At 44.6% G+C, this 21,773-nt stretch overlaps 1 protein-coding gene across 2 annotated transcripts; it reads left to right on the top strand.

Moving 5' to 3' along the window:
• The first annotated feature begins 226 nt into the window (after positions 1–226).
• Positions 227–15,892, top strand: NPM1 (nucleophosmin 1). Of its 2 annotated transcripts, XM_036312700.1 has the most exons (11): positions 227–408; positions 2,120–2,199; positions 3,355–3,474; positions 3,766–3,859; positions 4,169–4,275; positions 4,369–4,436; positions 9,995–10,052; positions 10,359–10,442; positions 11,150–11,251; positions 13,495–13,569; positions 15,536–15,892. In XM_036312700.1, the coding sequence occupies exons 1-11, from the start codon at positions 351–353 to the stop codon at positions 15,572–15,574; spliced, it is 885 nt and encodes a 294-aa protein (XP_036168593.1). In that variant the 5' UTR covers positions 227–350; the 3' UTR covers positions 15,575–15,892. The 2 variants fall into 2 exon arrangements, with proteins under 2 accessions (XP_036168593.1, XP_036168594.1); XM_036312701.1 differs by lacking the exons at positions 13,495–13,569; positions 15,536–15,892 and adding an exon at positions 12,282–12,608 and having other exon boundaries at positions 351–408.
• Positions 15,893–21,773: the final 5,881 nt, after the last annotated feature.

Genomic DNA, 21,773 nt, shown 5'->3' with positions numbered 1-21,773 from the left:
GCGCGCGTGCGCGCCGGCCGCGGCGGCGGCGGAGGGGTGGGGCCCGCCTCGGAGTGCGCGTGCTCGTTGGGAGCCCCGCGAGTACCTGGAGGAGGCGGGGGGCGAGAAGGAAGGAGTCGAGTTGCAGAGCGCGTGCGCAGGAGGGCTGCTGTGCGGGGAGAGGGGCCCTCGGGCACGCGCGCGGCGGCGAGACTCTGGGAACTCTCGCGAGAGCTGCTGGTGCTTTATATGTACGCAGAGAGCCCGCGTCCTTTCCTTGGTGCGATTCTGTCCTGCGCGTCTGTGCTGCAGCGCTGAAGCCGTTTGTCTCCGCCCGTCTTCTCTCTCACCTAAGTGCGCGCTACCACCCCATGGAAGATTCTATGGACATGGACATGAGCCCTCTGAGGCCCCAGAACTACCTTTTCGGTAACGATGGGGGGGTTGGAGCGAGGCCGAGCGGGGCCTAGCGGCTTTGAGGTGGGGGGGCGGGAATGCGGCTGAGGCCGGGCTGTGGGAGAAAGCGAGGCCGGCTGGAGGCCTGAGGGAGCGGGAGGCGAGGCGCCAGGGCCTTGCAGCCGGAGGGATGGAGAACCAGGAGGGGTGAGCACCCAGGGGTGGGAAGGAGGGGCGTCCTGAAGCCTGGGGATGAGCGGGCCGAGACCCGGAGTGTGGGGTTCCTTGGGACCGGCTGGCTGAGGTTCAGCGTTGCCTGGGGGACACTATAGAGCCCCGGGCATCGTTCTTTCCAAGGGGGGTGTGCGCCCGTAGGCTTTTGATTCTCGGCCGGTGTCTCTGGTGCAGGGCCCCGGGTTGGGGCAGGAGGCGGGGTTGGGGCAGGAGCGGTGTGGGCTCGTGGTGTGAGGCGCAGGCCTTGTTCCAGGAGGAGAGGCCGGGTAGCGCCCGGCCCTGCTCTTTGGGCCTCAGGAATTCTGGAGCCCAGACAGCCCCGGGCCTCGGCGGGCTCCAGGGGGAGGGGAGGCGCAGGCGCTGGGAGCACGTGGTTGCCACGTGGTTGGGGGAAGGAGGGGTAGGGGCGCTGCATCCGGGGCTCGTTGGTGTCTTGTCACCCCTGAGCCCGGAATCCCGGGGCCCCTTTGGGGCCGTCGGGCGGGAAATGGAGGGTGAAGTGGCCGGTAGCACCTGGATGGAGGAGGCCTTTGTTCGGGGCAGCCTCATTTATGGAGCCTTTTCCCCAGACTTCCCCGCGGGAGGTGGGGATGGCCCGCTAGGCAGATGACGCCAGTGATGCTCAGAGCTCAGAGACTTGAGGAGGGTTGCACGTGCAGGTACAGAGGACCTAAGCCGCGGTCTGGACGCCAGAGCTGGCGCATTATAAATGACTTTTTGTTTTTTGGAGGGAGGGTGCCTTACGTGCGGAATCGCGCAAACAGCTTTTTTATTTATTTATTTTTTAAAGATGAAACGTGCTAAGGTTCAAGTTGGGTCAAATAAGACCCGATACTGTTGCTATACTCTAAGGTTTTGGGATTCCTCCTCTTCCCAGGACACAATTCATATCATACTAAGTAAGGAGAGAGCAGAATTGGTTTTCAGTAAACTTGGTGAAGCCGTTTCTTGGTGTCAGGCTTCAAGTAACTGCACATTTGCCCCCACGTTTACTTGGTTTCTATGCCATGCTGAGGTTTGTTAATTGAGCAGTAACATTTAAGCATCTATGTACCAGTAACTATTAGATTGCAATTAAGTGGGATCATTTAAATTAATTAAGGTTTTACTCTGATGGTACTTAAAACAATTTGCTTATTGGTGGAATAGGTAATATGCACTATACATTAATGCTTTTATTTCTAGCCATTTTGAATAGCTGGGTTTCTGGTCAATTTATATCAAGTTATTTTTGTTGACCCTTTGTATTGGAACTATTCCCTAGGATATGTGAGCATACACTTGAATGATGTACATTAAATTATGTTTAAGGCAAGAATAGACATGTCCTGGGGATATGTTAAGGCCTGTATGGGTGTTATTTGATTGTAGGCATTTGTGTTAAGGAAATCTAGGAAGAGAGGCCTGGTAGAATAGTGAGAAGCCACAAGTTGTTTCCTTTTTGGTTACCCACACTGAAGTTTCAGTGTTTTTTCTCCATGTTTTAGTTGCTCTTTTTCTTCATTTACAGGTTGTGAACTAAAGGCCGACAAAGATTACCACTTTAAGGTGGATAATGATGAAAATGAGCACCAATTATCTTTACGAACGGTATTTAAACTTTTCAAAATATACTACTAAACCTTTCTCGATTTCAGCCTTAGTTCCTATTTGTGCGGCTTAATACTTAATTTTTATTATAGTATTTTTATAACTGGGTATTGTATACTGATTTTCTGTATACCTATGATAACAAAACTTGGTATTTTTACTACTCCTTTGGTAATCATGTAAAAGTCCAGTTACACTACTGTTCAACTTTTTATATTTATAAACTTAAGATGCCTTATAAAGTGTTTTAGGGTAGTGGTAAATGTTCTTTGTCCCCTGCAGAGACTAGCCCATAGCCTGCTGCTCAACTTGTAGGTGGTCAATAAATGTTGGGTAATCATACTGTGGATAGGTGATGACATGTACAACTATAGGGTGTCGTCACCCCCCCCCAAATATATATACACACGCTTTGAATATTATAAAGACAGTGTTTGTTAAAATGCATTTCATTTTCAAAATTGAGCTTATCAGCTGTTAAAGTGTGTGCATTTTTTTGGGATACCCTGTATGTCATCAAATGCATTTTTATGCATTTGTTCAAATTTACTGAATATGAGAAATTGATTGTCAAAGTCCCATAAAACTTGAAAGCAACATTTGTGCACAAATTAGTTTTCCATCAGTGGTAATAGCGAAAAGAGTAACTTTTTAAAAAAAATATTTTTATTGATTTCAGAGTGGAAGGGAGAGGGGAAGAGATAGAAACATCAATGATGAGAGAGGATCATTGATTGGCTGCCTCCTGCACGCCCCCTACTGGGGATCAAGCCCACAACCCAGGCATGTGCCCCTGACTGGAATCAAACCTGGGACCCTTCAGTCCACAGGCTGATGCTCTATCCACAGAGTCAAACCAGCTTAGGGCAGTGGTCAGCAAACTGCGGCTCGTGAGCCACATGCGGCTCTTTGGCCCCTTGAGTGTGGCTCTTCCACAAAATACCATGTGCGGGCGCGCATGTACAGTGCAATTGAAACTTCGTGGCCCGTGTGCAGAAGTCAGTATTTTGTGAAAGAGCCACACTCATGGGGCCAAAGAGCCGCAGTTTGCGGACCACTGAGTTAGGGCATAAGTAACTTTTTTTTAACATAACTTGGGGGGGGGGATTGTATAATATAGAAACTTAAGTTGAAGTGCTATTTTTCTGTTCACAGGTCAGTCTAGGGGCTGGAGCAAAGGATGAACTGCACATTGTTGAAGCAGAGGCAATGAATTACGAAGGCAGTCCAATTAAAGTAACACTGGCAACTTTGAAAATGTCTGTACAGCCAACGGTAAGGGCACTTGTAATTTGGATTTCATGGCAAGGTCTAATTCTGTTGCAGTAAGGCAGGTTACCCCAGGGAGATAGGCTTGGTTTGTTGCTGTGAGGTTGAATGACGAACACTGGAACATGGTGATTGCTCTTGTGTATCAGGTGGGTTCATTGGTTGGTTCATTTGGTTTATGGATTTGCCTGTCATGCCTGTTAACACAAACATTTGTAAGTTATGAGCAGGTTTTATACCAAAACATTTAACTTTTTATTTTCTGTACAATATTTATTGATTTCAAATCTCTTTTAGGTTTCCCTTGGTGGCTTTGAAATAACACCACCTGTGGTTTTACGGTTGAAGTGTGGTTCAGGGCCTGTGCATATTAGTGGACAGCACTTAGTAGGTATGTTATTTTTATCTTTTTTATGCAGTTCCCTTGTTCCTGCTGGACTACTGTCTTTATAGTAGGTTCAAATGGGAATCTAGTAGTTATATTACTAATTTATAACTGGAAACACCTGTTACTTTGCATTTAAAACCTAGTAATGAGTGTTAGGCCCCACAGTTCCTCTTTGTAAAAAATGTGTTTGCTTTTTGCCTTTTTTAAGTAGTAGAATCTGTTTTTAAATACTCATTATTATATATTAATGCCCTTTTTTGTGAGTTACTGCTTCTGGGTTGAGTTTTAGTAGTGCCTCCTAATTTATTTTAGCTGTGGAGGAAGATGCAGAGTCAGAAGATGACGAGGAGGAGGATGTGAAACTCCTAAGTATGTCTGGAAAGCGGTCAGCCCCTGGAGGTGGCAGCAAGGTCCCACAGGTAGGGATGTAATTTATTTATTACAGGTCTCTCATTCTGGCCTTTAGTTTGGACACTTGCTCATGAGGGCTTTTGTTGTTCTTATTTTTAAAGAAAAAAGTAAAACTTGCTGCTGACGAAGATGATGAGGATGATGATGAGGAGGATGATGATGATGAAGAGTAAGTATGGACTTAGAAGCTTGACAAGGTTGTATGGGGAGTTTTAAGAAAATTATTTTCCAAAATCTTCCTGTGGAATTGGGTAATAGCTTTAAATAAAGGGTAAATGGTCAGAGGTTGTCATGCTGGGTTAAATGAGCCAAGTTAAAGGACACTGTTGGAACTATGAACCTTCAAGTGCTGCAGTGCATTGAGAACTTTCGGAAGCATTTCCCTGATGTTTGACTAGGTGCCTTTTTCCTGAGGAATATTGTAGTGGTCACATGACTGTAGCTATCAGTTTGGTGTATTTTATGCTGAATAGTTTATGGTAAATGGGTTGGGTGGAAAGAGACTCAGAATAGCTGTAGCTACATTCATTTTTTAAGTTGTGACTTCTGGATCCCCACCCTCCAAAGACTTTGGCTCCTGGTTCTCTGGTCCTTATTGAGAAATTAAGATTCTAAAAGAGAATAGGATTTTCATGGAGAATTTAAAATTAGGTTGGAAACAAGAATTGATGTGTTTACTAACCTAAGGCTATGGTAAATAATAGGTGCACACTGGGGAATAAAGTGCCATTTATGTCTTGGTTGGGTGGCTTGGTTGGAGTGTTGTCGCATGCACCAAAGGGTTGAGGCCGTTCCCGGTCAGGATGCATGTGGAAGGCAACTAAATGATGTTTCTCTTCCCCTTCCTCTCTGTCTAAAGTCAATTAAAAAAATATCCACCGAGAGGATTTAAAAAAAGTGCTACGGTTTTCCTATATGCAATAGTATCAGTAACTTTTAATACATTAGAATTTTTAGTTGCCCGTTAACTTTGTCCCTGAGCTCCTAGGTTGGTCCATATATATATTAACATTTAAATAGAATCAGAGACTGAGAAGAATGTGATCAACTCTGGAAGAGAGGTTTTCAGCAACGTCATCTGGCCAAGCAGGATGATCTTCATAAAGCCCTTCGAGCGTGCCGGTAGAGGCAGGAAATAGGAAAGGATGAGAGCTTAATACTTAGGAAATTTGTGTCCAACCCAATGTAATGGGTGTTTGCTGTTAGAATATTTGCCATTAGTAAGGATTAAAATAATTTACCAAGAGGAATGGGAAATCTGGGTACTTAATTAGGCTTGAGTTTATTTAATCTGGTGATTTCAAGTTACCTTTGTGTAGGTTTACAAGTGAACATCTAGCACAAAGTCAGATTTTTATTTTTTTAGCAAAAGGGAGGGACCCCGCTTATTAACACTAGTGGACTCTGGGAACAATTTCCAAATCAGAGTGAAGAAACATGCAAAGGACTTCACTTTTTATAAACTTCTGGGGTCTTTGTCTTGCAGATATGGATCTGCCTGCCCCCTTCCATGGGCTCAAAGTCAGAGATTTTGGCCACAGTCCTTTCCAGGGAGGCTTTAGAGTAGGACCTGATTATATCTGGATTCTGCTTGGGCTTTGGAAGATTTCCTATCTTTAAAATGAGGATGATTTCTCATGTAACTACCATGTAAAGTTACCTAAGAAACCATTGCCAAATTTTCTGAGTTTTATAGTGTTAACTCTTACATTTAGACCTTTGAACCTACTTCATTCTTACGCATGTGGATATCAAGTTGTCCCCACATCATTTTAGACTTCTTTCTCCTTTGAATGGTCTTGGCATTCTTTAAAAGTAATTACCATAAATATAGGATGGGGCAAAAGTAGGTTTACAATTGTGAGAACACAAAAGTTTATTCTTGTATTTTTCATACACACAACTGAAACTGCTTTTGCCCCACCCTGTGTATTTCTGGAATCTTCCGATTCCATTTTATTGATGTATGTCTATCCTCATACCAGTAAAACACTGTTGATTTCTGTTGTTTTGTAGTTTAACTGCGAACCCCCAACTTTGTTCTTTTTAACATCGTATTTGTCTACTTTGGGTTCCTTGAATTTCAATAATTTAAGGAATGATTATGGAGAAGCCAGCTGGCATTCTTTTAGGGATTGTGTTAAATCTAAATTGATTTGGAGAGTTGCTACCTTAATATTATATCTATAAACATGGGATGTTTTCTGTTTAAATTTTTTTCATCTACCTCAACCCTAATTTTTATATTTTTAATTGTAAAAACTAATAAACATTTACCATCCTAACCATTTTTTAACAGTTTAGTACTGTTAACCATATTCACATTAACAGGTCTCAAACTCTTTCTATCTAGTAATACTGAAACTATGCCCATTGAACAAAAACTATCCATTTCTACCTCTTCCCCAGCTCCTGGCAACCACCAATCTACTTTGAGTTTCTATAAAGATATTGATTACTCTTGATGACTCATAAGTTGAATTGTGTAGTATTTGCCTTTTCTGTTACTGTCTTTCACTTAGTATGGTGTCCTCAAGGTTCATCCATGTTCAGCATGTGACAGGATTTCCTTTAAGATGGAATATGTCATGTGTACATGTGACATTTTCTTTATCCATTTAACCATTGAAGGACATGGGTTGCTTCCAGCTCTTGGCAATTACGAGTAACTAGGGGCCCGGGACCCGGGCTTCATCCAGAAGGACGTCTGGTCTCATTAGCATATTTTATTATAGACTAGAGGCCTGGTGCACAAAAATTTGTGCTCTGGGGGGGGGGATCCCTAAGCCTGGCCTGTGCCCTCTCGCAGTCTGAGACCCCTTGGGAGATAACGCCCTGCTGGCTTAGGCCTGCTTTCGGGTGGCAGAGGGCAGGCCCAATCCCTAGGTGCAGCCCCTGGTTGGGCTCAGAGCAGGGCAGATTGGAGAGTTGGGGCGCCGCCCCCTGTCATGCACAGAGCAGGGAGGATCTGGAGGTTGCGATGCCACCCTCAGTCACGCTCAGGGTAGGGCCGATTGGGGGGTTGGGGCACCGCCCCCTGTCACAGAGCATGGCGGATCGGGGTTGGGGTGCCGCACCCTGTCACACTCGGGGCAGGGCCGATCGGGAGGTTATGGCTCTACCCCGTCACACACAGAGCAGGGCCCGTGGGGGGCGGTTGGGGCGTCGCCCTCTATCACCCACAGAGCAGGGCCGATCATGGGGTTGGGGCGCCGCCACTGTCACACTCAGGGCAGGGCCGATGGGGAGGTTATGGCTCTACCCCGTCACACACAGAGCAAGGCCCATGGGGAGGGGGGGGTTGGGGCGCCGCACCCTGTCACACACACAGCCGCAGGGCGATCGGGGTTGGGGAGCTCCCCCCTATCAGGCACGGAGCAGGGCTGATCAGGGGGTTGGGGCGCCTTCCCCTGTCACGAACAGAGCAGGGTGGATAGGGAGGTTGTGGCCCCGCCCCCTGTCACACACAGAGCCGCAGGGCGATCAGGGGGTTTGGGCGCTGCCCCCTGTCACGCTGATCCCAGTGCCAGGAGGCATATTACCCTTTTACTATATAGGCTAGAGGCCTGGTGCACGTGTGGGGGCCGGCTGGTTTGCCTTGAAGGGTGTCCTGGATCAGGGTGGGGGTCCCCACTGGGGTGCCTGGCCAGCCTGGGTGAGGGGATGATGGCTGTTTGCAGCTGGTCACACACCCTTCAGGGTGGGGGTCCCCACTGGGGTGCCTGGCCAGTCTGGGTGAGGGGCTGAGGGCTGTTTTCAGGCTGGGGGTGACTGAAGCTCCCAACTGCTCCTTTTTTTCTTTTTCTTTTTTTTTATTCTGGGCCAGCTTTATCTTTGAGGCTTGGCTCTAGCTCTTAGACCTCCACTGCTGAAAGTAGGTTTCTGGCCTTTGCTTACAATGTTGCGATCCTGCTGGCTGAAGCCCGGCGGACTAAAGCAGGTTTCTGGGGTTTTGTTTAGCTTCTATATTTGTTACAATGTTTCTTAAACTGCAAGCTCAGAGGCCGGCAAGGCAGGCGGGGAACATTGCAGTCCTCCGTCACTGAAGCAAACAAACCTCATGTTCAGTTTAAGCTGCCTGGCTGCCGCCGCCATCTTGGCTGGCAGTTAATTTGCATATCGCCCTGATTAGCCAATGGGAAGGGGAGCGGTTGTACGCCAATTACCATGTTTCTCTTTTATTAGATAGGACTAGAGGCCTGGTGCACAAAAATTTGTGCACTCGCGGGGAAGGAGGGGGCCCCTCAGCCCGGCCTGTGCCCTCTTGCAGTCTGGGACCCCTCGGGAGATAACGACCTGCTGGCTTAGGCCTGCTCCCGGGTGGCAGAGGACAGGCCCAATCCCTAGGTGCAGCCCCTGGTCGGGCTCAGAGCAGGGCCGATTGGGGAGTTGGGGCGCCGCCCCCTGTCACGCACAGAGCAGGGCAGATCAGGGGGTTGGGGCGCTGCCACTGTCACACTCAGGGCAGGGCCGACGGGGAGGTTATGGCTCTACCCCGTCACACACAGAGCAGGGCCCGTGGGGTGCGGGGGGGGGGGGGGGTTGGGGCACTGCACCTTGTCACACACAGAGCAGGGCCGATCAGGGGGGTTTGGTCGCTGCCCCCTGTCACGCTGATCCCGGTGCTGGGAGGCCTCATGGCTCCGCTCATCCCAGTGCTGGGAGGCATATTACCCTTTTACTATATAGGATAGAAGCCTGGTGCATGGGTGGGGGCCGGCTGGTTTGCCCTGAAGGGTGTCCTGGATCAGGGTGGGGGTCCCCACTGGGGTGCCTGGCCAGCCTGGATGAGGGGATGATGGCTGTTTGCAGCTGGTCACACACCCTTCAGGGTGGGGGTCCCCACTGGGGTGCCTGGCCAGCCTGGGTGAGGGGCTGAGGGCTGTTTTCAGGCTGGCAGGTGACTGAAGCTCCCAACCGCTCCTTTTTTTCTTTTTTATTCTGGGCCAGCTTTAGCTCTGAGGCTCCAGCTCTTAGTCCTCCACTGCTGAAAGCAGGTTTCTGGCCTTTGTTTACCCTTCTATATTTGAAACAATGTTGTGGTCCTGCTGGCTGAAGCCCGGGGTTTTGTTTAGCTTCTATTTTTGTAACATAGTTGCTTAGAGTGCAGCTGAGAGGCCTGGGTCTGCTCTCTCGGGTTGGGGGTGTGATTGCTGGCGGACGCCGCAGCCGTCCTCCCAGCCTGGGTCTGGGTCTGCCGGCAGGAGCAGGTCGGGGGCGTGACTGGGGGCTGAAGCCGCAGCCGCCCCGCCAGCCCTGGTCTGCGGGCGGGAGAGCCGGTTGGGGTCTTGGTCAGTAGGGGACAGATGCGGTCACGCCCTGCCAGCCCTGGGTTGGGTCGCCCGCATTCACAGATAGCAGGCCTGGATGGCGGAGGGGCAGGCAGGATGGCGCTGTCCCCTCCTGCCTGCAGTATGCAAATTAGCCGCCATCTTTGTTGGCGGTTAACTGCCATCTTAGTTAGCAGTTAATTTGCATATCGCCGTGATTAGCCAATGGAAAGGGTAGCGGTCGTACGCCAATTACCATGTTTCTCTTTTATTAGTGTAGATGGTGTAGTGAACATGAATATGCATGTCTGTCTTTCAAGATCCTGCATTTGTCTCTTGACACTCCCCAAAGTTTAAAAGTTCTTAATGTCTTGATTTAATGTAGATTCAACCAATTTCTAGATAGGTTTTTTTATTTGTTGAGTGCACAAATAATAGTTACTTATTTCATTTGTAGTGATGATGATGATGATTTTGATGATGAGGAAGCAGAAGAAAAAGCTCCAGTAAAGAAAGTAAGTATATACAATGCTATGAGGTTGTCAGAAATAGCTAATAGAAAATGATGGAAAAATTTTTAGTGCTATTGACTTCTAGTGAATGAAAGCTGGCTTTAGGAGGAAACAATGATCTCATACTTTAACTTGGTTCGGAGTAGGGCTGACCTGAAAACTTTTCTAATAGTGGGGAAGGACTTGTTTTCTTTATTCATGTGGCTTTCTTCCTCTTTGATAGCCCTTTTGCAACATCAAAACGATTGCTTTTGTTACATGCTTTGGGATAGTTTTATGTGTCTTGATGATGATTGATTTTAATTACAGTCCATACGAGATACTCCAGCCAAAAATGCACAAAAATCAAATCAGAATGGAAAAGACTCAAAACCATCAACACCAAGATCAAAAGTAAGTGGAAACATACAAATCCAGGCTTCTCTGAACTAGTTAGAAAAGTTAAAGGTTCTGCTGTGGAGGAATGTAGTCTGTCTGGAAGTTGATAGGCCTTTGGAGAACAACTGTAATGGTGTCTTCAAAGAGCCAAATGTGCTTGTCGATGGTCACTGTCCTGTGTGTGTAGCTGCTTGTTTTTCTAGTGGGGGAGAAAAGAAAGCCAACAGCAATACTTTTACTTTGATATAAAATTATCTCCTGTAAGGGATCTTGCTTGTTGAAAGGTAAATGTATTGCATGGTGTAGTTTCTCAAACCTGGCTGCATGTTAGAATCAAGTAAGGAGCTTAAAAGAGTCCCCCCTCCCCCCATACCTGGGCTGAGGTTATTTACATGCTCTAGGATGGGCCCCAGGCATCAAGCTGCATTGTCTTTGCTTCATGCATAGAGGTCTTCTGGTTTCCTTTTTGATGGAATCCTGTAAGTGTAGAACTGACCTGGTGTTGAATATAAATGTGGGCACCGACTATCCCTATTCCTTTTTTTAAGGAATGACTTAGAAAAAATTGTTCAGATATGCATTCATTTGTAATAACAACTCAAGTCTTGTTGTTTACTAGTGCTTACAAGAAAGGATTGTAAGAATAACTTCATAAAACGTTTAGGTAGGCTGGGTCTTAAGAGCTGTTTTCTTAAAACTTTTTGGAATTAAACTTTTTCCAGGGTCAAGAATCCTTCAAAAAACAGGAAAAAACTCCTAAAACACCGAAAGGACCTAGTTCTGTAGAAGACATTAAAGCAAAAATGCAAGCAAGTATAGAAAAGGTGAGTAAAATTATATTTAAAAAACTAGATAGGTTTATTTACCACTCACTCAAATTATCTTTTTTGGAGGTTTGGAATAGCACTATCCTTAATACACACTTGTTCCTTGATTGTGATATGAAAGTTTTTTAGAAATGGATTATTATTTACACTCATTTATAATCTCTGGTGATATTTTTGCATGTTTGAAGTTACATGTGCTTTATTTTTTCATTATAAAAAAATACAAGAGTGTTGGTTGTAAAATGCATTTTAGATGTTAAAATGAGATCAAGAACAAACAAGACTTCCCCTTACCTGATCTTCTGGTTGTAATATGCTGTAGAGCCAGCAGAGGGCGTATGAGTCTTAATTTTTATGAAACAGCTGGAAAAGTAGAGACAGTCTTTGGCTGCTGGTGGTGTAGTGAAAAAAACACAACAACTCAGGATTGACTAGTCAAAAACATTTTCCAACAAATTGAATCATTTCTTTTATACCAAGGTGTCACCAGTTGATATATCTTGAATTTTTTAGTGACTATAATAGGTTTTTATTTAGTCTCCTTTTTGTCTTAAATAGTGAGAATGTGAAAAGAGGATTAACTCATTCTACTACTTGACCAGGGCACTAAAGTAAATTTCCGTGAACTCTGGACTTGAAGAGTATGGGATAATTGACTTAAATATCTTGAAACACATTTGAGAAAAGCGTTAATTTATAGATAATATTACTTAGACCCCAGTTATTGAGAGTAAATTGGGGTGGTGAGGAAAGTCGCTGACTTCTTTCCCCATGCTTTCCTGTGTGCCTAGGTTCTTCGTGTTTTAGTAGGTTTCCTTTCCTTGTGCAGTGATGAGTCAAGTCAATTGGAAAAATAAAATTTTAGAGCCTGAATATACCTCTTGATTTTGCTTTTGTACTACTTTAAACCTTTTTGCCTTCCTCGTATCGCTGCTTTATTTATCCCTTGCATACAGTGCTAAAATAACCTTTTAGATACCCCTCCCCCGCATTTTAATATGGACCTATCTCCTTGGTTTAATTGCAGGCGCATTGAACAATCCTGGGCACTACTGGTAAATTAAGCCCAAAGATGGGGAAAGAGGAAAAGGAGAGACAAATATAGTCCATACTGAGTATCATCAACAATCCAGACTGAAGTCTTCTATCTTAATCTCAATGCCCTTTCCCGGTTTATCACTCACCCATGCCCCCCTTCCAGGCTGGAAGCAATCTCAGGCTCCTTGAAAGACACCTTTCTTTTGCTGTGATTCAGTGAACTTTTCTTGATTTGTTCATTTATCTCGCCTCTTTGACCATGTTTTAAACACCTTTGTATCTCCCTAGCTGCTCAATAAATATTTGAATGAATGAATGAAGAATGTATGTGACAATAATTTAAAAATGGAAATTACTTTCTAGGTGATAGAGGCAATTAAGTATAATATACCATACCTGATCCCTAACCTACTTCATGCCATGGTCCCTTTAGCATTCCTGAAGTCTTTGATTTTTTAAAATGCATAAAAGGATTCAAGTTACTGGGGAAAATAATTTAATTATCAAAATAGGAAACAAAGGTGATATACTTAGTTGCACATTAAATAATTCCAAAGTAGTGATAAACATTTCATAATTGTAATTCTTAGAAAATAATTTGGTGCTAACACTATTATAGTTTCTTCCTTGTGCCCATAATTGAAGGAAATGCTAAACTTTAGTTTGAGATGAATGAAATGTCACGTTAATTTTCCCCTCATTCATATGCTCCCTGAATTGACTTAGGTTAGTATTGTGCTGGGCCTAGGTTCTTAATACGTATTAAAGTGATCTATTAACAGTTTTGGTGACGTGTATATGGTACTGAAAAGGGGTGTGTATTTGCTTTGTTTCGTATTTGGTTCTGGGTGGATGAGGGTGGTGATAAAACTGAATTGTTAGATTATATAGCAGGCAGTCAAGTTGACATTTTGAGTGCCTGAAGAATCTCAAGCATGGCTTGTACTTTGTATTTACTTTAAAAGTTGGGGGAGAATTTAAAACTGGCAAAGCCGGTCAGTATGGGAGTGATGCGAAAGACCTAGGTCCTAGGTCTTTCTGGACCTGAAAGACCCAGATGTAGTCAATGTTTTTAAAGAATTGGAGGGACGAGGAATGAACTGATGATCCATGTAATAATAGCATGCAAATATGAGGAATTTCATACTAACTTACCAATAGTGCTTATATACTTACCCTTAATAATGCTTTTGTCTCAATAGGGTGGTTCTCTTCCCAAAGTGGAAGCCAAGTTCATTAATTATGTGAAGAATTGCTTCCGGATGACTGACGTGGAGGTAACTGAGTTTTCTCAAGACATGACCTAATCCAAATTTTTTTTATTGTGATTCATTATGATTCTTTTAGTCTCTTTTAATCTTGGCTGCTTTTAAAAGATTCCTAACCACAGGCAATACTTCAGATTGAATACATGGAAATACTTAAGAATTTAGTTGGCAGAGACTGAGAAGATAACTTTTAGTATCTTTTCCCCAACTTTTATATAGTTGGTAAATTACCTCTTTGTTAGTGAGCTCAATTTTACTGTTGGTACTATGTTGGCTAAGGACCTGAGCTGTGGTTTTCCTTGCTGCTCCACTTGGCTGCTTGGGCAGTCTGGCCTTTCGCTTTCCTGTGAGTTGGCAGAGGGAACCTATTTCTCCATAGATCTTATGGGAATCACATTTTGCTGAAATGAACCTAAAGTGTAAAATCTGGAAGCAAGAAACCAAATTGTACTTAATGCTCGATATTTTAGCTTGAGTCAACGTAGACTTTCTGTTCTTACAAGTAAAGGTATTTTATCAATGGAAAATGATGTATTAATTTTTGTCTTGTTCACAGTTAGTGACTCATAAGTTGTAAAGGAAAACAAAAGTAGTTATATAGGGTTACTAGGTATTGTGTATATACCAGACATAGCCTAAGGTTTGTTTCTGTCAGGGCTCCCTAAGTCTTTTCAGCTTTTTTAATAAAGAATTTGTCAGCTATTTTTCTACCACAATATTTGGTATTTAAATTACATAAATTGCAACACTATTTTTCTCAGATTTGAAACCCTTTCAATAGTTCAACACTTTATGGTTGATTGTGAGTTCAGCTTTGATTGACTTGGTGGCTATGAGATGATCAAGTTCAACCATTTTTATTCTTCTGGCTGTGTGTGTGTGTGTGTGTGTGTGTGTGTGTGTGTATTTGAACTTCAAAATTCTGCAAGTTTCAAAATTCTGCAAGTTTTCTGAATAGTTGACACTTATTAATAAACATTTTGAAAACTGCTGTATGCGGTTTTTAATGTTGAAATGGTGGAAAGTCAGAAACCAGCATGTACTAGCAGGTAACTGTAAGAGAGGATTTCTTCACCCTGTACCAAGGAAAGTGGCAGACTGGAATTTTTGATTAAGAGAAATTCAGGTGAAGACAGAAAGTGATGAAGGTGCAAGGACCGTCCGCACAGCGTAACATCATTCTTGCAGCTGAAACGACGAACTCGCTAACAGTGTTTTCTGACTCCAAGTATTTTCTTCACTGTTTTCTGAAAAGCACCAGGATGAAATTTCTACATAGTAAAGAATGTATTAGGTCAGGTTACTGCTACGGAGATGATCAAAACGAAATGTCTCACGTTGTTATGGCATAGCTACAGATGCAAGTAGGCACTATAGAAAATTTCCCATTGCTTGTGCATGCAGTTTTCCTTATGAAAAAGTGTTGCTTGTGAGGATTTGGCTAGTAAAATCCCTTCCAGATGGACTTTGAGAAATAGCAAATTTCTGCAGAAACTCTTGAATTAAGAGGTGAAAAAAAATCAAGACTGTTCTTTATAAAGAACATTGTTTATGAATAGAAAAATGCCATCTTGAAATAGATTATACTGTACTTACCATGACTCATGAAATAGATTTTTGTATCACTTGAACAATTTTATTTTTACATGGATGTTGCTGAATTACCAGCATGAGAACAAGTACAGGGTGGGACAAATGTAATTACAGTAAATTATAAGAATGCTGTGTTTTGCATATTTACAACTATAAGCCTACTTTTGCCCCGCCCTATAGAAATCATCTGTAAGTAGAAATTGACAATGATACTTTTCCTTGTATAAGTTTTTTTAAAAATCTTAATTATCTAGAGTGAACCTTTTTGGTGGTAGAGTGAAAACTAGGTATGTTGAGCTGTACAAAGAGACGGGGTTTAATTTATTGGTTGTCTGAAGTGCTGTGGTTCTTTAACCACATTTCTTTTTTTTTTTTTTTCCAGGCTATTCAAGATCTCTGGCAGTGGAGGAAGTCTCTTTAAGAAAATAGTTTAAACAGTTTGTTAAAATTTTCCGTCTTATTTCATTTCTGTAACAGTTGCTATCTGGCTGTCCTTTTTATAATGCCGAGTGAGAACTTTCCCTACCGTGTCTGATAAGTGTTGTCCAGGCTCCATTGCCAAGAATGTGTTGTCCAAATGCCTGTTTAGTTTTTAAAGATGGAACTCCACCCTTTGCTTGGTTTTAAGTATGTATGGAATGTTATGACAGGACATAGTAGTAGTGGTGGTCAGACAAATGGGAATGGTGGGGAGACAAAAATATACATGTGAAATAAAACTCAGTATTTTAATAAAGTAGCACTGTCTCCATTATTCTCTTTATACTTGGTCAGAAATAAATGTACACAGTTAAGTGTCAAATAATATCCTAAAATCTCATGAGAAATAGTCCCTCTAAGTAGTTATGCTTCTCACAGCTAACCAATCTACTGTTCATGTTTTTAGTGCTTATACCTTCTTGTCTCCTGATTATAGTTAATTGTAACCATGCTAATGTGTCTCCAAATGGTCCATCAGACCCCCTATTTAACCAGAACAGAAAATGGACTACTTTCTCAGCTGCACCCCCCCTCCCCCAGATTGAGCCCACAACCTGGGAATGTGACCCTTGACTGGACTCGAACCTGGGACCCTTCAGACTGCATTTTGATGTGGTCTGCAGCCTTTTAATCTGGATGATTTTCCAGGGTAACCTTGGTTTAGAGCAGCGGTTCTCAACCTGTGGGTCGCGACCCCTTTGGGGGTCCAACAACCCTTTCACAGGGGTCACCTAAGACCATCGGAAAACACATACATAATTACATACTATTTTTGTGATTAATCACTATGCTTTATGTTCAACTTGTAACAATGAAAATACATCCTGCATATCAGATATTTACATTGATTCATAACAGTAGCAAAATTACAGTTATGAAGTAGCAACAAAAATAACTTTATGGTTGGGGGTCACCACAACATGAACTGTTTTAAAGGGTCATGGCATTAGGAAGGTTGAGAACCACTGGTTTAGAGGGTGGGGGAAGGATTGGTGCAGTACTTAGCCTTTGGGTCCCAGTTCCAGGTGTCAGTTCATTTACTTCAGGTTGTAGTTTTCTTCATTGATCAGTTCTTTCCAGGACAGTCTGTCCTCACAACTTCCCTCTACTTTTATTAATGGAGGCTCAGTAGGAGAAGGTAAAACTGCCTCACTGGAAAGTTCCTGTATTTAAAAAAAGACGTTTATATACTTTAAATTGATAAGACAATCCCAAGTAAAACACTACAACCAACCTGCATATTAATTAACAAAGGTTGCTGTGTGTGATACTGGAGTATGGTAGGTAGTTGTTAGTATCAGTTAACATGTTCAGAAGTAGAAGTGTAGTAGTATAAATGTCAACCAAAAGTAGGTCTGAAATTTTTAGTGTTTTAGTGCTTTGTGTAGAAGTTAAACCTTACCTTTGGTTTGGCTGATTATTTTTTTATTTCTTATTAAGGTATTACAAATGTGTCCTCATCCCCCCCATTAACCCCCCACCTCCCCCCCTGATTAGCACTTTTAAACGGGTTTAAAACCCAAAAGGACTTTACCATTCTGAGGGGAAGCAATTGGCCTTACTGGTGGTTCATGCTTATTTTAAATAAAGAGCTAATCAGATCCACCATTGAAAAATGTTCAGGCAGGGCTTAGTTATTTGGAAATACAGAAATTAAAAGAGTCCTCTTCCCCCACTGTCACTAATAGTGCTAGTTATACGTCAGCCAACTCAGTGTATACTGACAGTGATCTGAAAATGGAACTCCTAGGCTCTGTAACTTAGAAAATAACCTTTTTAAAAAATGGACTTTTCTTAGCACAGTGCAGACTGGTAATGTGGCCATACTTGGGTCAATGTAGGTTTAATTGCTAAAAGCAAATATTAAGGTACCTATTATGGAAAACAAAGTTTTGTTTTTAATCAGCATTTTTTAAGTTTTCTAAGACCAATAAGGGAAAAAACGATTTCCTGTGTTTCCTAGTAAAAAATCTTGATCAATAGTGGAGGACGCTGTAAGAGAAGCTGGTTTATTATCAAATTTGGGGTTTAGAGTGCCTTCACTAGGATGCTACTTGGCTTTAGGTGGGTCTGCAGTTTGCATTTTTAAAGTACTTGCTGCTTGAATCACCTGTATTTCCCATAAGCCAGTCTGCTGAACATGAACGTTAAACGATTTAGCCTAAGCAAAATACCATTCATTATTCTGCAAGCATTTTCTTTAAAATCCCCACTTTTATTGCCTCCATTTGTACCTAACTTTGAAAAATATTTTTGAGGTTTTATTTTGCCAATTTTCAGGACGATGGATTCATGTCCTAGCAACCTCAGAGTAACTAGTGAGTTTAAGTATCCCGAATCCAGACTTTTAGGTATTTGTGTTTCAGTCCAGTGTATTTTATCTTTGTGCAATGGCATCCCCTTCAAGCTTGCTCCTACCATCACAGACTCCAGTAGTCTTTGATGTCAAGCGTCTTCATTTTTTCAGACCTGGATTGCTCCATTTCTCCAAGGAGCTTTGGCTCTTGAGAAAACTGGTATTCAGAGACCACAGTGGGTGAGAGCACTGCTTGTTGATGTTTAGCTGACTGGATGAGCTAACCCAGTCAGCTCATCCCTTTGGGAAAAGCAAGGGGGGGGGGGGGGATTGTAAGAGCACTTGGAGGATGGCTGCAGGAAGCTTCTCTTCATTCGATGTCTTAATTGTGTAAGGTTAGGTCATGGGTGAGAACTAGAGCTGTTACCTTCAGCCTCACCAGAGAACAACATAGGTTAATAAGGCCGTTTGGGGAGAGCAGATTGGGCTGTTTGAACTGGATGGTGCAAAATGATGGGGCGTGATGGAGGGAGGTTTATAGTGGTATGTCACAAAGCTTGCAGAAGGGAGTATGTGGTTTTGACTACTAGCTCAATGAAGGGAGGTAAACATTGTCAAGGGTGGGGCTTTTATTCAAGGGCAGAATTTTGAGGGTCACAAATACTGAGCTTACTAATCAAAGTGAGTGGTGTGGGCTGTTGCGATAGTAGAGTTAAAGTTAGTTCTGAAAGTTAAGGCTATCTTCCACCCATTTCTCACCAAAGAGCCAGTTGCTCCGACTTACACTTGGCGGTAGAGGTGCTGTGAAAGCTTCAAGAGGTGGTTTTGAGAAAATTTTAGAGCCTCCTCTGCTAAGGGTGTACTTTCCTTATTAAACTGCTTGATTCTTTTGAAGACTGGAAGGCTGCGTGTGTCTTATGGTCTTGGGCTGAAGGTTCTCCCATCTTTGTTTAAAAAGTTTGTATTCTGCAGATTACCTGACACTTAAGAGTTTTATCATTGGAGAGAGGCTGAAACAGATTGAGATGCTGTTAAGTTTAACTTTCACTTGAAAATGAGATAGAAAGGATCTAAACATCCTATCTAATAAAAGAGAAACATGGTAATTAGCGTACGACCGCTACCCTTCCCATTGGCTAATCAGGGCAATATGCAAATTAACTGCCAGCCAAGATGGCGGCCGGCAGCCAGTCAGCTTGAAACTAACATGAGGCTTGCTTGCTTCAGTGACGGAGGACTCCAATGTTGCCTGCCTGCCGCTGCCGGCCTCTGAGCTGCAACTCTAAGCAACTATGTCACAAATATAGAAGCTAAACAAAACCCCAGAAACCTGCTTTAGTCCGCCGGGCTTCAGCCAGCAGGATTGCAACATTGTTTCAAATACAGAAGGTAAACAAAGGCCAGAAACCTGCTTTCAGCAGTGGAGGACTAAGAGCTGGAGCCTCAGAGCTAAAGCTGGCCCAGAATAAAAAAGAAAAAAAGGAGCGGTTGGGAGCTTCAGTCACCTGCCAGCCTGAAAACAGCCCTCAGCCCCTCACCCAGACTGGCCAGGCACCCCAGTGGGGACCCCCACCCTGAAAGGGGTGTGACCAGCTGCAAATAGCCATCATCCCCTCACCCAGGCTGGCCAGGCACCCCAGTGGGGACCCCCACCCTGAAGGGTGTGTGACCAGCTGCAAACAGCCATCATCCCCTCACCCAGGCTGGCCAGGCCCCCAGTGGGGACCCCCACCCTGATCCAGGACACCCTTCAGGGCAAACCAGCCAGCCCCCACCCGTGCACCAGGCCTCTATATAGTAAAAGGGTAATATGCCTCCCAGCACTGGGATCAGCGTGATGGGGCAGCGCCCAAACCCCCTGATCGCCCTGCGGCTCTGTGTGTGACAGGGCGGGGCCACAACCTCCCTATCCGCCCTGCTCTTCGTGACAGGGGAAGGCGCCCCAACCCCCTGATCAGCCCTGCTCTGTGCCTGATGGGGGGAGCTCCCCAACCCCGATTGCCCTGCGGCTCTGTGTGTGACAGGCTGCGGTGCCCCAACCCCCTGATCGGCCCAGCTCTGTGTGTGACAAGGTGCGGCGGCCCCCCCACACACACACACGGTCCCTGCTCTGTGTGTGACGGGGGCAGCGCCCCACCCCTGATTGGCCCTGATCTGTGCGTGACGGGGTGGCGCTGCAACCTGCCCATCAACCCTGCCTTGAGTGTGATGGGGCGGTGCCCCAACCCCCCAATCAGCCCTACCCTGAGCATGACTGAGGGTGGCATCGCAACCTCCCGATCCGCCCTGCTCTGTGCATGACAGGGGCGGCACCCCAACTCCCCAATCAGCCCTGCTCTGAGCCTGACCAGGGGCTGCACCTAGGGATTGGGCCTGCCCTCTGCCACCCAGGAGCAGGCCTAAGCCAGCAAGTCGTTATCTCCCGAGGGGTCCCAGGCTGCGAGAGGGCACAGGCCGGGCTGAGTGACCGCCCTTCCCCCTGAGTGCACAAATTTTTGTGCACCGGGCCTCTAGTCCTATATAATAAAACCCTAATATGCAAATTGACCAAATGACAGAACGACCGGTAGCTATGATGCACACTGACCACCAGGGGGCAGATGCTCAACGCAGGAGCTGCCCCCTGGTGGTCAGTGCGCTCCCACATGGGGAGAGTCGCTCAGCCAGAGGCCAGGCTCACGGCTGGCTGGCACAGCAAGTGCAGCGGCAGTGGCGGGAGTCACCTGCCTCTGGGGCACTGCTAAGGACCCCTTGGGGGGAGCAGGCCTAAGCTGGCAGTCAGACATCCCCTGAGAGTTCCCGGACCAAGAGGGCGCAGGCTGGGCTGAGGGACACCCCCACCTCCACCCCTAGTGCACGAATGTTTGGATATATACTGACTATTCAAGTGTTTAGGACTAGTCAGTAAGCAAAGCAGGTACCTGCCCTGCGGGGCTGACATTCATTGGGCTAGCAGTCAACATACCTTCTCAATTTTCCTTAAGGCAACCAGGGGTTTTGCAGATGTGAGATGTGAATCTCAGAAAATTGAGAGTTCACTAGCCTAGAGCTGGGGAATGAAATGCAGGTCTGATGGTTCCAGCAGGACTAGCATGGCCACCTAATCCCAACTACCGAACTTTGGCCTGGACTGGCAGCCTGCTCACTGCTGCCACTGTTAAGTGCTGCTAGTTCACCTGCAGTTTCTAAAAATGAGTTTAACCTTCAGTTTCAAAGCCTTTGATAAACTGTCAAACAAACTGGTATATCCACACTGTTGAGTACTACTTGACCATAAAAAGGAACACCTAGATAAAAGCAACAACAGACAAGGATGAGTCTCAAAAACAGGCTGAGCAAAAGGAGCTGGACACAAGCACCTAATATATGGTTCCATTATGTGAAACTAGAATCTAGGGCCAATAGATTAATGGTAACTTGGGTCGAGTGATGGGTGTGGGGAGGTTACCTGGAAAGGTGTTTGCATAACTAAACTCCATTTGTTAAACTCCAAGTACACTTGAAACATGCATTTAACTTTTTTATGTAAATAGTGCCTTTTAGGAAAAAAGGCCTTTGCAAAGGATGACCAAGCATCGCCTGTTCTCACCCTCATCTCCTCCCACTCTCCCCCCTGGCCAACCCTGCCTGCCACCCAGCCTTTTCCTACTTGCAGGCACTTGACGCCTTTTGCCTGGAATATTCCTTTGCACGGTCAGCTCTGCTTATTGGCCTTCTTCACGCAGGACCCACTACACCGGATCTCAATAAGTGCTAATTAAATTGAGAAATGACAAATAGTGGCACATACTAAGTGCTATATGAACACGCCATATTCAGATGGAAAGAACATTTAAGATTCATG

The sequence above is a fragment of the Myotis myotis genome, unplaced genomic scaffold, assembly GCF_014108235.1.
Source record: "Myotis myotis isolate mMyoMyo1 unplaced genomic scaffold, mMyoMyo1.p scaffold_m19_p_6, whole genome shotgun sequence".
In the NCBI taxonomy this organism is placed as follows: Eukaryota; Metazoa; Chordata; class Mammalia; order Chiroptera; family Vespertilionidae; genus Myotis; species Myotis myotis.
Note: the sequence above shows the minus strand (reverse complement) of the source record. Positions and strands in the feature narration are given on the sequence as shown.

Bases quoted from the DNA above. Each gene is read 5' to 3' on its own strand.
- NPM1 (XM_036312700.1), top strand. From the start codon at position 351: ATGGAAGATTCTATGGACATGGACATGAGCCCTCTGAGGCCCCAGAAC. The intron at 2,200-3,354 runs GTATTTAAACTT...TTCTGTTCACAG, and splicing joins ACCAATTATCTTTACGAACG to GTCAGTCTAGGGGCTGGAGC. The intron at 10,443-11,149 runs GTAAGTGGAAAC...AACTTTTTCCAG, and splicing joins CATCAACACCAAGATCAAAA to GGTCAAGAATCCTTCAAAAA.